At 40.8% G+C, this 13463-nt stretch overlaps 1 protein-coding gene across 1 annotated transcript in view; it reads left to right on the top strand.

Annotated features, from left to right (window-relative positions):
* Positions 1-13463, top strand: part of depdc5 (DEP domain containing 5, GATOR1 subcomplex subunit) — a 393910-nt gene that overhangs the window by 207957 nt on the left and 172490 nt on the right. Inside the window, 1 exon segment of the mRNA XM_037681974.1 lies at positions 8861-8996. Within this exon segment, the coding sequence (XP_037537902.1) occupies positions 8861-8996 (136 nt within the window).

The following is a 13463-nucleotide window of genomic DNA, read 5'->3' as shown; positions in this document are numbered from 1 at the left end:
TACTTGGTGCAACCGCAAAGTTCAGTCCCCTGGCAAGAATCTCTGTCTCTGGCTGGGTGAGCTGTCTGTCAGATAAATTCTTCACCCACTTTTCTGTCTCCCTGGCATGTAATTGACTACTGGAGTGTTGTCCTACACTGAATGTGTTGTTATTGGAATAGTGATGGTGTTGATGAGTTATTAGTAAGTTAAACTTGTTTTGTTGTCGAGTCTTGGACTTGACATGCTGTGCTAAGCGTGCCTGATCTGTACAGTCCAACACTTGCTGAAGTGTGGTCTGATCTAGACACGTTGTTAGTTTCTGTTTAATGTGCTCTTCTTTGGCCTTCAAGGCCTCAATAGTAAAATTGGTCTGTCTCACCCGTTCATTCAGCAGCTGGGTCTGTGCCTTCTGAAGGATCTTGCTTGCCCGGTGCCCGCTGACCGAAGATTTTAGTTCCAGGCTCTTGGGAATGATGCCACTTTGTCGACATCTGAGGTTGAATCGCAAGTGGTTCCTGTAGTCTGCCCTCTTCCTTGCTGTTTTCTCAAACTCTCTAACTAGTTTGAGGCAATCCTGGCCAAAGTGGTTCAAAATATCCTGATGCATGCTCAATAATCCAGGTAGAAAAATCTAAAAAAGTTAAATCTGGTCCTCTGGACATTCAAAAAAAAAAAAACAAAGCAAAACAACAAAAAAATTTAGAAACGTTTCATTTCTCGTCCGAGAGACTTCCTCAGTCTGAGGTGCTGTATTCAGCTCAGTCTCTTAAATAGCTCCTTCTCAGAGTGGATCAACCAGTTTTGCTGCTGACAACCAAAACCAGCTGATCACATGCTCAAGAAGGACCATTCTGAGGAGCTGAATACAGCACCTCAGACTGAGGAAGTCTCTCGGATGAGAGACGAAACATTTCTACATTTTTTTGTTGTTTTGCTTTGTTTTTGGGTTTTTTTGAATGTCCAGAGGACCAGATTTAACTTTTTTAGACACTGTTGGCTGGTTCTCAAACTATCTCTCAGGTCAGAGGCAATGTGTTTGACATAACGGTACTTCATCTAGCTACCTAATGGTCACCAATGTTGTGCCACAAGGCTCAGTTTTAGGTCCCACTTTTTTTACAATTTATATAAATAATGTAGGTCTAAAAATTCCTGATACATCCTTGCATTTCTATGCCGATGACACTGTTGATTTTTGCCAAGCTAACACAGTTTCCAAGGTTTTCCAGCTTCTACAGTTAGCATCATACATCATTCATTCTGACATTCAAATTCAATTCAAAAATACTTTATTAATCCCAGAGGGAAATTATTTGTTGTAGTAACTCGTTATCCTCATTTCATTAAGAGATGCTATAGATTCTGATGACTGTAGTCAAGAAGGATCTCTTGTAAAGATCCATCCCACAGTAGATCCTAAGAAACTGGCTGCAGATGCCGTCAGGTCCATCCACCCAGACTCGGCTGGCCTTTCAGTTCCCCCGGGCTGTAGAACCGCCCGAATGCCAGACAGAACTCCTCCCAGAGCGATGTCCGCTCCTCCCAGCAGTCTGCCGAGCTCCTCGTCGCTGTGGACAGCCAACTGTAGGTACCGAGGGACGATCCTGTCCTTCCGCTGTCATGAGCCATGTTTCCTGCTAGTTCCAGGATCTCAGTGGTCAGGCACTTGAGCACTGGCAGGTAGATGAGAATGCGTCCACAGAACATCCTTTCAACTCATTTGAGATTTGGGGCTTTAGCTGAGATATTATTTGAGCTTTTGAGATGTTAATCGGTTTCTGTTGGTTGTAGAAAACTGCCTTGTTTCCATGGTTATGCATCATAACAAATGTCCAAAACTAAAAAAAAGTTTCAGTAAAAATCCTTCCAGCTGCACAGCATCTGATACCAGAGGAAACAATCATCCAAAAAATGTGATTTACATCCAGAAAAAGAGGAATTTAAGTTTCCAAAAGCAAAATCTCAGAATGAAAGTAACAGAGCTGCTCCAACATGCAGCCACCTTGAGCAGCGCAATTCTAGAACTTTTATTATATATATATATATATATATATATATATATATATATATATATACTTTTATTTTAATTCTAAAACTTTTATTTATTCCACCTCATGCTGGTGCCAAATGCAGACAAAACCAAAGGGATGTTGTTTTCCAACAGAAAGTTGATGCCAGCAACTCTTCCTCCTATCTCATCCATGCATGGTGTTCCTATTGAGTTTGTAGTTTCTTACAAATACTTGGGAATTTTGGTCGATGCACATCTCTCTTTTAAACCACATATTGAATACTTGATAAAATGAAATTAATTTTTTTTTTTTTTTTCAGAAATAGATCTTTCTTAACTCTGAATGCCAGAAAACGCCTTGTAACCACTACCTTCCTACCCACCATTGGCTATAGTGACATTATTTACATGAATGCCCCTGCCAGCTCCTTGCAGATGTTGGATGCTGTCTACCACGGTGCGATAAGATTCATAACTCCACCTCCGATCCTGGCGCTGTACAGATCCTGTGGCGCGCTGTCTTGTCCCGCTGTCGGGGTCTCATCATCACACTGGGCCCATGCGCGGCTGAGTTTCCTGCCGGAGGCGCATGTCTAACTCTGCAAATCTGAGGCGGCTGGACTGGACACTGCAACCATCTCCTCCTGTGGTGGATTCTACGATGATGGCCCTGATAAATGCCAGATCGCTGGCTAATAAAACTTTTATTTTGAACAACTTTTTCTGCTGCAACCGACTGGACTTTCTTTTCATCACTGAGACTTGTGTCTTCCCTGGTGAGTTCAGTGTTTTTCTTGATTTACTGACTCCGGATTGTTCTTTTTTCAATGCTCCAAGGACAGCTGGTCGTGGTGGAGGATTATTGGCTGTTTTTAAGAAACATTTGCACTGCAGACAGCTCCATGGTTCAGCTAATTATTCGAGTTTTGAACTGCTCTGTTGTGAGCTGGGCCGCTCCAACCCAGTTCTGTGTGCTATTTTTTACAGACCCCCCGGATACCATAAACAGTTTTTAAACAAACTCTGACTTTCTAACTGGTGTTCTGCTCCAATATGATCGGGTTTTGATTTTAGGAGACTTTAATATCCACATGTGCTGCCCTGATAAACCATTAGCTCAGGACTTTCTAGACCTCATCCAGTCCTTTAACTTTGTTCAGAGTGTTGTTGGTCCGACTCACCAGCAGGGCCACACTCTAGACTTAGTTTTAACATGCGGTTTGTCTGTTTCTGATTTAGAAATGGTGACACTGTTTGTTCCGACCACAAACCGGTTTTATTCAAAACCTCTTTGATTTGTGAACCTGCACCTCCCCCCACACCCAAGCCCTGTAGGATTTTTATCCCTTCCACCGCCACACTCTTATCTTCCATCTTTGCTGGTAATTCTGTTTCAGACTCTGAACTCTCTGCGGGTCTTACTACAAAGGAGTTGCTTTCTCAGCATCAGGAGGCGTGTGTACAGATCCTGGACTCAGTCTCCCCGTTAAAGCTCAGGAATCGAACACGCACGCCCCACCCTTGGGTAAATGAGACCACATGAGAGGCAAGACACCTGTGCAGAAAAGCTGAACGTCGATGGAAAAAAGATAAACTCCAGGTTTCCTTTGATGTGTTAAAATCATGTTGGAAAGCCTATCAGACCACCGTTAAACAGGAGAATAACAAATATTTCTCAAAAATGATCAACTCAAACAGTCACAACCCCCATGTTCTTTTCAGCACCATTAACACCATTAACTCCATTAACACCATTCTGAACATGCCTCAGTCTGACACCATTGAGGCCTCTGTCGACACCTGTAATAAGTTTGTCAGGCATTTTGTTGAAAAGGTTGAGTCGATTAGGTCATCAATTCCATACTCCACAGCTGACCCTTCAGTTCTTGTCCACTGCTCAGCAGTCTTAAGTCACTTTGACCCCATCTCACTCTCATTTTTAAATGAGGTCGTTGGTCACAGGAAACCCTCAGGCTCCCCTGCTGATCCCATCCCTGCTGCATTTTTTAAACAGGTTCTACCGTCAACTGGACCCTCTGTTCTTGCCATTATTAACAGCAGTTTGGCTACAGGTGTGGTCCCCGATGTTTTAAAACATGCAGTGGTAACTCCATTAATTAAAAAACCCGGACTCGACCCTGCAGCTTGTTCAAACTTCAGGCCAATCTCAAAACTTCCATTTCTTTCTAAAATCTTGGAGAAAATAAGTTTTAGTCAACTAATCAAGTTTTTAAATTGAATTTTTGAGATTTTTCAGTCAGGATTTAAACAACTGCACAGCACCGAGACAGCTTTAGTAAGGGTCTGTAATGACATTCTGCTAGCAAATGACTCTGGTCAGTCTGTGATCCTGGTACTCCTCGACCTTACCGCTGCATTTGACACTGTTGATCACAGCATCCTTATGTCACGGCTAGAACACTAGGTAGGGATTACAGGGGTGGCGCTAGAATGGTTCCGTTCGTATCTGGGTGACAGGAGTTTCTGTGTTAACTTTGACAATCATTTTTCTGCTTCTGTCCCTCTTTCCTGTGAGGTCCCACAAGGCTCCATTCTTGGACCTCTTCTGTTCTCATTGTATCTGCTCCCCTTGGGGTCAATCCTGAGGAAACATGGTATTTTGTTTCACTGTTACGCCGATGATTCTCAGATTTATCTGCCTTTAAAACCAAACAGTTCTTGCTCCATCCACCCTTTGCTAAAATGTCTTGATGACATCAAGACTTGGATGGCTATGAACTTCTTGAGTTTTAATGATCAGAAGACTGAGGTCATTGTGTTTAACCCAAGCTCTACCACTGTCACTGATCCTGCAAACCTGCACTCCCTTCAGCCTCATCTAAAGCAGTCGGTTACCAATCTCAGGGAAGTGTTAGACTCGGACTTTAAGTTTAATAAACAGATCAACTCTGTTCTACAAAAGAGCTTCTTTCAGCTAAGGCAGATAGCAAAGCTTAAGTCCGTTCTGTCCAGATCTGACCTTGAAAAAGTAGTCCATGCATTTATTACAACCCGGCTGGACTACTGTAACTCACTTTATGTTGGGGTCAGTCAGGCTTCACTCTCACGTCTCCAGCTCGTACAAAATGCTGCAGCTCAGCTACTAACAGGAACTCACAGGTTTGAGCACATTACTCCAGTTCTGTCCTCTCTTCACTGGCTTCCTGTGAGTGTCAGAGTTGATTTTAAAATTCTCCTGCTGACATTCAAGTGCATCAACGGCCTTACACCATCATACCTCTCTGACCTTCTTCATCCTTATACTCCTTCTCGGGCCTTGAGATCATCAGACCAGCTGCTTTTGGCCGTACCAAAAACCAGCTGAAGCTCAGACGAGATCGAGCGTTTTCAGTCATGGGTCCTAAACTCTGGAACAACCTGCCCATCAACATTCGACAGGCCACCTCAGTCTCTGCTTTTAAATCTCTCCTAAAAACACACCTGTACTCATTGACATTTAACACAGGGTGATCAGATTTAGATCTAGTTTTTTATTGATGCTGATTCTGTTTATGCTTTTGTTATTATTCCTATTTAACACAAGGTCATCAGATCTGATTTAGTATTTCATTGTTTCTAATTACGTTTTTGGTTTTATATTTTTATTCCATGTGCTGTAAATATATCTTGCTACTTTTCATTTGATGTTGTGATATTTTTGTTAAGCACTTTGGTAACAGTTTCTGTTTTAAATGTGTTCTATAAATAAATCTGACTTGACTTGACTTGATAACTGGTTGTAACTACAGTACCCATCTGCTGCACTCTGTACTCCTTGGTCAGTTGGTCATCACTATCTACACGTAGACTCACTCTGGTTCATTTTCATCTGTAGTGAACTCGGCCTCCGACCAAAACCTGCCTCTGAGGACCTTCATGGGACAGGAACTGTTATGTCATTGATTTGAATCCAGAAATACAAATTAGCTGATCCAGAGACTTTCTAATTGTATCCTGAAGTAATCAATTGAAAGAACACTCTCTTTTTATATTATCATTACTATTTTTACAATATCTTGATAATCAAATGTGTGTTTAGTTCATATCATTTGTAGAATTGAAATGAACTACTCATTTTAAATCAACTGTGAAACAGTATTAATTATTTTTTTAATCCTCATTTAAATTAGAAATCAAGTTAAATGTCTATTTACAAAGTAATTATGCATTTTGATCTTCTGTTTGAATGCGAAGTAGTGATGTCGGTCGAAAGTCAGAGACAGTCAGAAAGAAGTTTTTAGAACAGGCTGTATTGTTTTTAAACCTATCATACGGTAAAAGAGAAACACTGGCACCTGCAAAGTTTCTCACTTCCTCAAAACATTTCCCTGTCTGTACTAAACGTTCCTAAACATTCTTGCACTTTCTTGACTTGTAATAACCCTCTGACATCACTAGAACCACCCCCTGTTGGTTGTTTCAAACAATTAGGAAGTCCTGAAGTGACCGGAAGTGAGAACTCTTTAAAAGTCCACACTTCCTGGAGTCTTCTCAGTCTTCAAGTGGGTCTCCTGAGCCTCTCAGTCTTCTGAGTCTTTGATGGAGTCTTCCACATCTGAGTGGAACCTCTGACGGACTCACAGCTTGCTGTGTATCCACCCGGCAGATGAGCGTGTTTGTTGAACGTAGTAAACAACATGACTCCTGACGATGGCCAGCCGCTCTTACCGGAGACGCTGGAAGGTAGCGTTGAAATGGACCCGACACCGGAGCTGATTAATTTCTGCAAAGGTAACGAGTCTGACGCGCCAAGTGTACCGGAGGTTTTGAGCTGGTGTTGAAAGGAGCGTACCATTCTGCTGTCCGAACAGACACCCCCCTTCACCCATCTTTTCTCTTCGTTCCTTCCTTTAAAACTCTTCTATCTTGCCAGTAATCTAAATGCCTTCAGAAATGTCTTGTTGTCTTATTAAGTAAAACGTGCCAAGTTTTATTAATCAGAACCAGATCAGCAAATCAATGTGTACATGTTTTGATGTTATATTTTGATTCTGTTCAATAAATGACCACATTTATTCTGATGGGTCAAAGGAAATTAACGTCTCATGTCTCTGATTTAAATCCTCACAGTACCTCGTCACATGGCCTTAATTTAACTCGAAAAAGAGAGAACCCGTTATACTTAAATAATTAGTAGTGAAAGGTGCAGCTAAGCTAACCCTGACACCACTACACATCTATATATCCCTCCTTGGTCATCTACCTTCTTATATCTCCTCCCACATGCCACATTGTCAATACAGTTACAACATGCACTCTCAGGCCATCATTACCAATGGAGGCCAATGGGGACACCTTCCAACAGAAACTGAAGTTGTCCTCCTTGATTTCTTTAAGAGGTTTCAAACATTTGATAATGACAATAGAAAAAAATCAAAGCAAATATGTTCTTGTTTTTAGTATATCACCCTGTTATATGGCACCCTGATTTATTATTTTGTACACTACTCTTATTTGAACTGCATTTTTTACTGTAGTTTATTGTTGTCATTGTTTACAGTTATTGTTGTCGTCTGTACTTTATATGTTCTGTCTGGAACATGTCCCTATTGTAAATGAGTTCTCATGGCTCAGTGAGGCTAGCCTGTATAAAGGTTGAATGGGAAAGAAAAAAAATGTTGTTATTTGTTTTGTTTTGTTTTGTTTGTTTGTTTTGTTTGTTAGCAGGAAGCATTTTCAGGAAGCATATTTTCAATCCGTCTGCAAATTATTATATGTGATGTGCAAAAATCAAAAATATTGGCATCTCTCTGCTCAAACAGTTTAAGTTTGTCCTCTCCTGTCCACTCGCCTGTTTTGGCCATGCTTTGGCACTCTTCACATCCACAGTGATGTCACTTTGTTTTCATTTCTGCGGGTGTGCGCTACTCTGACCCTACAGCATTTACAGCTTTGCACACATTGTACCACTGACTCCTCTTGCTCTTGGCACTAATTCCAGAGGACAGCATTTCAAGCAGAATGTTTTTACGTGCATCTTCCTCATTTAGAAGCATCTACTACAACTCACATTCCATGAAGTTCCTCTTTTTCCTATTTTTAGACATGATTTTCTATAGTGCAGAGAGGAGATTCCTCAGGCGCAGAGCAGATTTAAACCTATTTGCATATTTAAATTGAGGGATATTGAGGGAAGAGTTAAGCATTACCTCATGTGTGATCAATTCCACATTGATTTGGATGTACAAAGGAAGTGTGCTTGAATTCATGCGTACGTATTATTTCATACATCTGGATTTTTTTGTGTGTATGCCGTTTTCTTGATTTAAGCATACACCATTTTTGAGTAGGAAATCCATGCATGTCTTTGTACATGAAGCCCCTGATGCAATCAGTTACAGCTCAAAGTATGTGTTGGGAATCATTGTCAGCTACTACCAGATCAAATTTTATCTCAGTATTTGCCTAAGTGACACAACCATGTTTTTGTTTTATTAGCTGTGGAAGCTATGGTCCCCTTTTTTAATTGGGGTATCTTCAAAAGTTTTTAATGTATAATCAATATTTAATTTATTTAAGTTTTATTAAAATGTATTCACAGGTTCACGAGATATGTTGATAACACTCACACATGCGCGCGTGCACAGACACACACACACACAGACATACACACGTGTGTGCACAGACACACACACACACCATAATTGTCCACATTTACTTTTCTTGAGAGGTCAGTAATCATGGAGATGTTTTTCTTTAATTCCTGACTCTTGGTTTCTGTTACAAAGAGAATGGCCTAAAAGTTTTGAAAACCACTGCTTTAACTCTTCACTGCTCACACAGACTAAAAAAGTCAAAGGCAGATTCTGTCACTGTATTCCTAGTATTGATCAGGTTCTCAAACTAATGTGTGATATTTGTCTTCAGGCCCTTCTGGAGAGGCAATACAGATCCATCACCAGACCCGACAGAACATGACAGAGCTGCAGGGAAACCAGCAGAGAGATTCAACACACACATCTGCAGAATTGCTGGAGTTGGCTTATCACGAAGCAACTGGAAGGTCAGTACAGTAGACTTGTTTACCTGATGTAAAGTGGATAACAATATGAAATACAGACCAGGACCTGGTACTTACTGTGTATGTACCTGAGACATACTGGATAATCACTGGGGAATTACTCTAATACTGACCAGGTACCTACTTCGTACATACTGGGTACCCAGTACCTGGTATTCAATATGTTTCAGATACTTACCTGTTGGGACATACTTGTTAAGTACCCAGTGCTTACCCAATACATACCTGGTACATGCAAGGGAGGTTTGAGTTTGCTCAAATGTAATGGATGGAAATAAACAAAGAACAAATTCATTTAAAAATGGCATACTTCCTGTGTGAAAAAGTTGTTTTTTATATTCTGAAAGCTTAAGTATTTCAAATTTCAATTTTAACATCAAAGTAAATGAAAATGGAAAAAGTTGCTTGAACATTTAAGGGGGCGCTGTTCAGCTTTGTTACCACGCCCATAAATTTTGTGTATGTACACATGTTCAGATTTATTCCTGCACATTTTAGTACAGATTGGATTAATTTTGTGAGAGGTACTCTAGTATTATGAAGATCAAAGTTTGCTCCACCTCCAAGACAGTGCCCTCATTACTATCAAGGAGTGGTTGATACAGCTAACCAATAAGTTAGCTTCACCATCTCATATTCTGCTAACTAAAAAGTTAGCTTTGCTAATGCTAAACCGCTAAACAGGTAAAAAAAATTAGAGGAAGCTAACACTTAACTGCTAGCCGCTAAGACAGCTGTCACTCAGTCTACATCACACATCTTTGTCTCCTTCCAGTTTAAGCTGCATCGACCAATCATGTCTTGTCACTTGGACACGTAGTAAGCCAAGAACGTGCCTAACGGACTTTCCCACACTCCCTCAACAAACAGGAACAAGTTTGTAAATGTTGTTAGCTAACTTAAAGTTGGCCGTACATAATTTAGCAGGAGCTATTTCTGCTAACAGTTTTCAAAGTTAACGAAAATGCTTATCTGCTTAACAAAAAATATTTTTGCTATTAGCTGTTAGCAGATTAGCAGAAATGTGCCCACTACTGCTATCAAGTAACGCAAACATGCTATCTGTTGTCTGACACAGTTTAAAATTGTGTTCAAGTCAGAGAAAAAAGTTCATGAGTAAAACACGTGATCTCCTGTTTTCAGTCTGCGGGGCTAAGGAAACGATGTCACAGTAACATGTAAACATGTTTAGGTCCAAAGAGTGATCAAATGTGCATCTTGTGAAGATCAGGTGTTTTATGAGTCTGTTATAGGAACTTTGTGTTTCGAGTTTAGCCACGACTACACCCTACAACAAAAACTCAAGCTTTTAAAAACTTTTAATCCCCCATACCTTAAAAGTTTACTGACAAAATTTGAAGCAGGTACCTGGAATGCCCTAGAAAGATCTAAAAAGTTAACTCGGGTCCTCTGGACGTTCAAAAAACAAACAAACAAAAAAGCATTGAGCATGCGTAAGGATGACCTAGAAAGAGTTTGTTCAAGTATGACACGTAAAACCTGAATAGTATAATGGATTTTATATCCATTATAGATTGTGCATTGTGAAGACTTTCTCTTTGGGTTCGTCACACATTTCATTAGACTTTATTTGTACCTCTTGGTGAATTCTACATGTTTACAACATTTCACATCTCTAAGTTAAACTAGCTTGAAGTTTGAAACTTTGAAACTTATCCACCTTATTCCTAGCCCCCATGGTGCCTTGCATGAATTATGGACGTCCGACGTGGACCAGAACCGGCACTGCTTAAGTGTGAACAGTACGAGCTAATGTAGTTTCTCTGAGCATTGTGGATTTAATGTAGGAACACCACCTGTCAGAGCTCAAGCAGGACAATATACTGTAATCATACCGCTGCCTACTGCAGACAAGGGAGAGGATGACGACCTGAAGAAGTGGCTGCAGATTACATCTACTATCATATTTAGCTACTTCATTGACTCGGTTGTTCCGACGGTGAAGCGACGAACAACCTGAAAAGCTCTGAGGCGCATTAGTATCTATATCCTGATGCATGCTCAATAATCCAGGTGGAAAAATCTAAAACAGATAAATCTGGTCCTCTGGACATTCAAATTTTGAATGTCCAGAGGACCAGATTTAACTGTTTTAGATTAGTATCTATACATTAATAAGGTCGGTGGAGTTTTGTTAAAAGAGGTGGGACACAATCTTATTTACCTTAAAGCAGACATAGAACCCAGCCAAAGATTTTAAGAACTCCATCATTGAGCTTGGGTTAATTGCAGAGAAAATCATAATACTGAAGATGAACAAATACTATAATGCTGTGCCCTCCATATACTTGAAATCATACCTGATATTCTTGTCACACTCTTTTCAATACTTTTGAGGATCTGGCATTTCTTCTCCAGTGGTTTTTTGTAGTCCAGCCACAAAGTAGGATGCAGGTTTCCTCCATTGGCCGTTTGTCAGCAAAGTGAAATGAGCACAAATACAGCGTTTTGGGTGGTTTCTTCATATTCAGTTTTTTCAGCAACATTCTTCTTAATTCCTCATCTATACTGTGGGTAGGTGATGGAAACTATATCTCTTTTCACAGAAACACTCTTTTTGTTTTGGGTCTGTTTTGCAAACTGTTGTTGTAGCCACTGATTTAGTTTAGTCTGGTTGTTCGTGCAGCCGTGAACACAACAGGTATCTGAACTCAGCAAGGCTATTTTATTCAACTTTCTTCATCTTCTTTCAGCTTTTCCCTCGTTAGGGGTCGCTACAACGAGTCATCCTCCTCCATCTCACTCTGTCCTCTGCATCCTTTGTCGTCACTCCAACTACCTCCATGTCCTCTCTAACTGCATCCATATGTCTCCTCTTTGTCTTTTTCCTGGCAGCTACATTTCTAACATTCTTCTACCAATATACCCACGGTCCCTCCTCTTGACATGTCCAAATCATCTTAGTCTGTTCTCTCCAACTTTATCTCCCAGTTGTTCAACCTGTGCTGTACCGCTGATGATCTCATTCCTAATCTTATCCATCCTTGTCACTCCTAAAGAGAACCTCAACATCTTCATTTCTGCCACTTCGTTTTTTTCTTCTGTCTTTTTGTCCTTGTCTCTGTCTCCAGACCATACAACATAGCTGGACTCACTATTGTCTTTTAAACTTTTTCTTTGACCTTTGCTGACACCCTTCAGTCACAAATCACTCCTGAAACTTTTCTCCATCCACTCCATCCTGCCTGGACTCTCTCGTTCATCGCTTTACCACATTCCTCATTTTCCTGGACAGTGGACCCCAAGTACTTGAAGTCCTGCATCTTTGTGACCTCTGCTCCTTGTAGTCTCACTGTTCCACCGGCCTCTCTCTCATTCACACACATGTACTTTGTCTTACTATGGCTGACTTTCATTCCTTTTCTTTCAAATGCATACCGCCACCTCTCGAAGTTCTCTTCCACCTCTTCACTTTTCTCACTACAGATCACAATGTCATCTGCAAACATCATAATCCAAAGGGATTTCTGCCTGACCTCATCTGTTAGTCAGTCCTATCACCAGAGCAAATTGCTGCTTGTGCTTGATGAGGACTGACACTTTTCCCTCCTGCTTTGCTCTTTGTCTTGTGAATCCTATTGAAGCCACTCACTACATATCATCTGAATTGTAAATTATAGATCTGGTCAGCTGGTCTCTCAATGCAATTGATATATTTTCTTGACAAGAAGATGGGGCAAAGGAGAGCCCTCATGCCTTAAAGGGACACTCACAGCTGGATACACTATGGATTCCTGGGGGCAGTGGAAGATGGTGTGTCTGTCTGTATTGTCGGGTGAGGATGTAGAATATGTGCACATAACTGGATTTATGATAATTTGATTTCTGCATTTTGAAGTTGGCAGGTATCAGGCATATCTACAAATTCGAAAGACAGCGATAGCGGTTCTGGCAATTGTGAGGCTACCTGCCTTGTATGAAGGAATGTACCGAGTGGTAAGCTCTCAGATTCAGACACTGCATGAGCTGAGCTGTAAGCTGGACGCGATTTCTTGCGGCTCCTGTGACTCACTGGTGGGAAGGAATTGACTTTGGAAAAGGCTACAAGCTCGGTCCGGCGGTGTGACAACAAAATTTGGCTGTTTGGAATCACCAGTGAGACGTACCAACATAACTATCAGAGTCAGAGTCAGAGTCAGAGTTTCTTTATTGTCATTCGCACCTCATGTGGTACATGTGGTGGAGCGAAATTATGTACACAGGGTCCCAGTTACATCCAACAATAAAATGTACAAGAAAAACAGTAATAACATCTAAGATATGAACTAAGAAAAACATCAACTAAATATACACTAAGCACTCATAACATAAAACATTGAACATCAGCACAAACATGAACATGAGTCTGTGAGCAGATGAGCACGCATGAACACATCAACATTGAAACAGATCAGCAGCAACATGAAACAGATCAGCAGCAACATGAAA

Source organism: Nematolebias whitei, chromosome 9 (assembly GCF_014905685.2).
Source record: "Nematolebias whitei isolate Nwh7 chromosome 9, NemWhi1, whole genome shotgun sequence".
NCBI classification, from domain to species: domain Eukaryota; kingdom Metazoa; phylum Chordata; class Actinopteri; order Cyprinodontiformes; family Rivulidae; genus Nematolebias; species Nematolebias whitei.
Note: the sequence above shows the minus strand (reverse complement) of the source record. Positions and strands in the feature narration are given on the sequence as shown.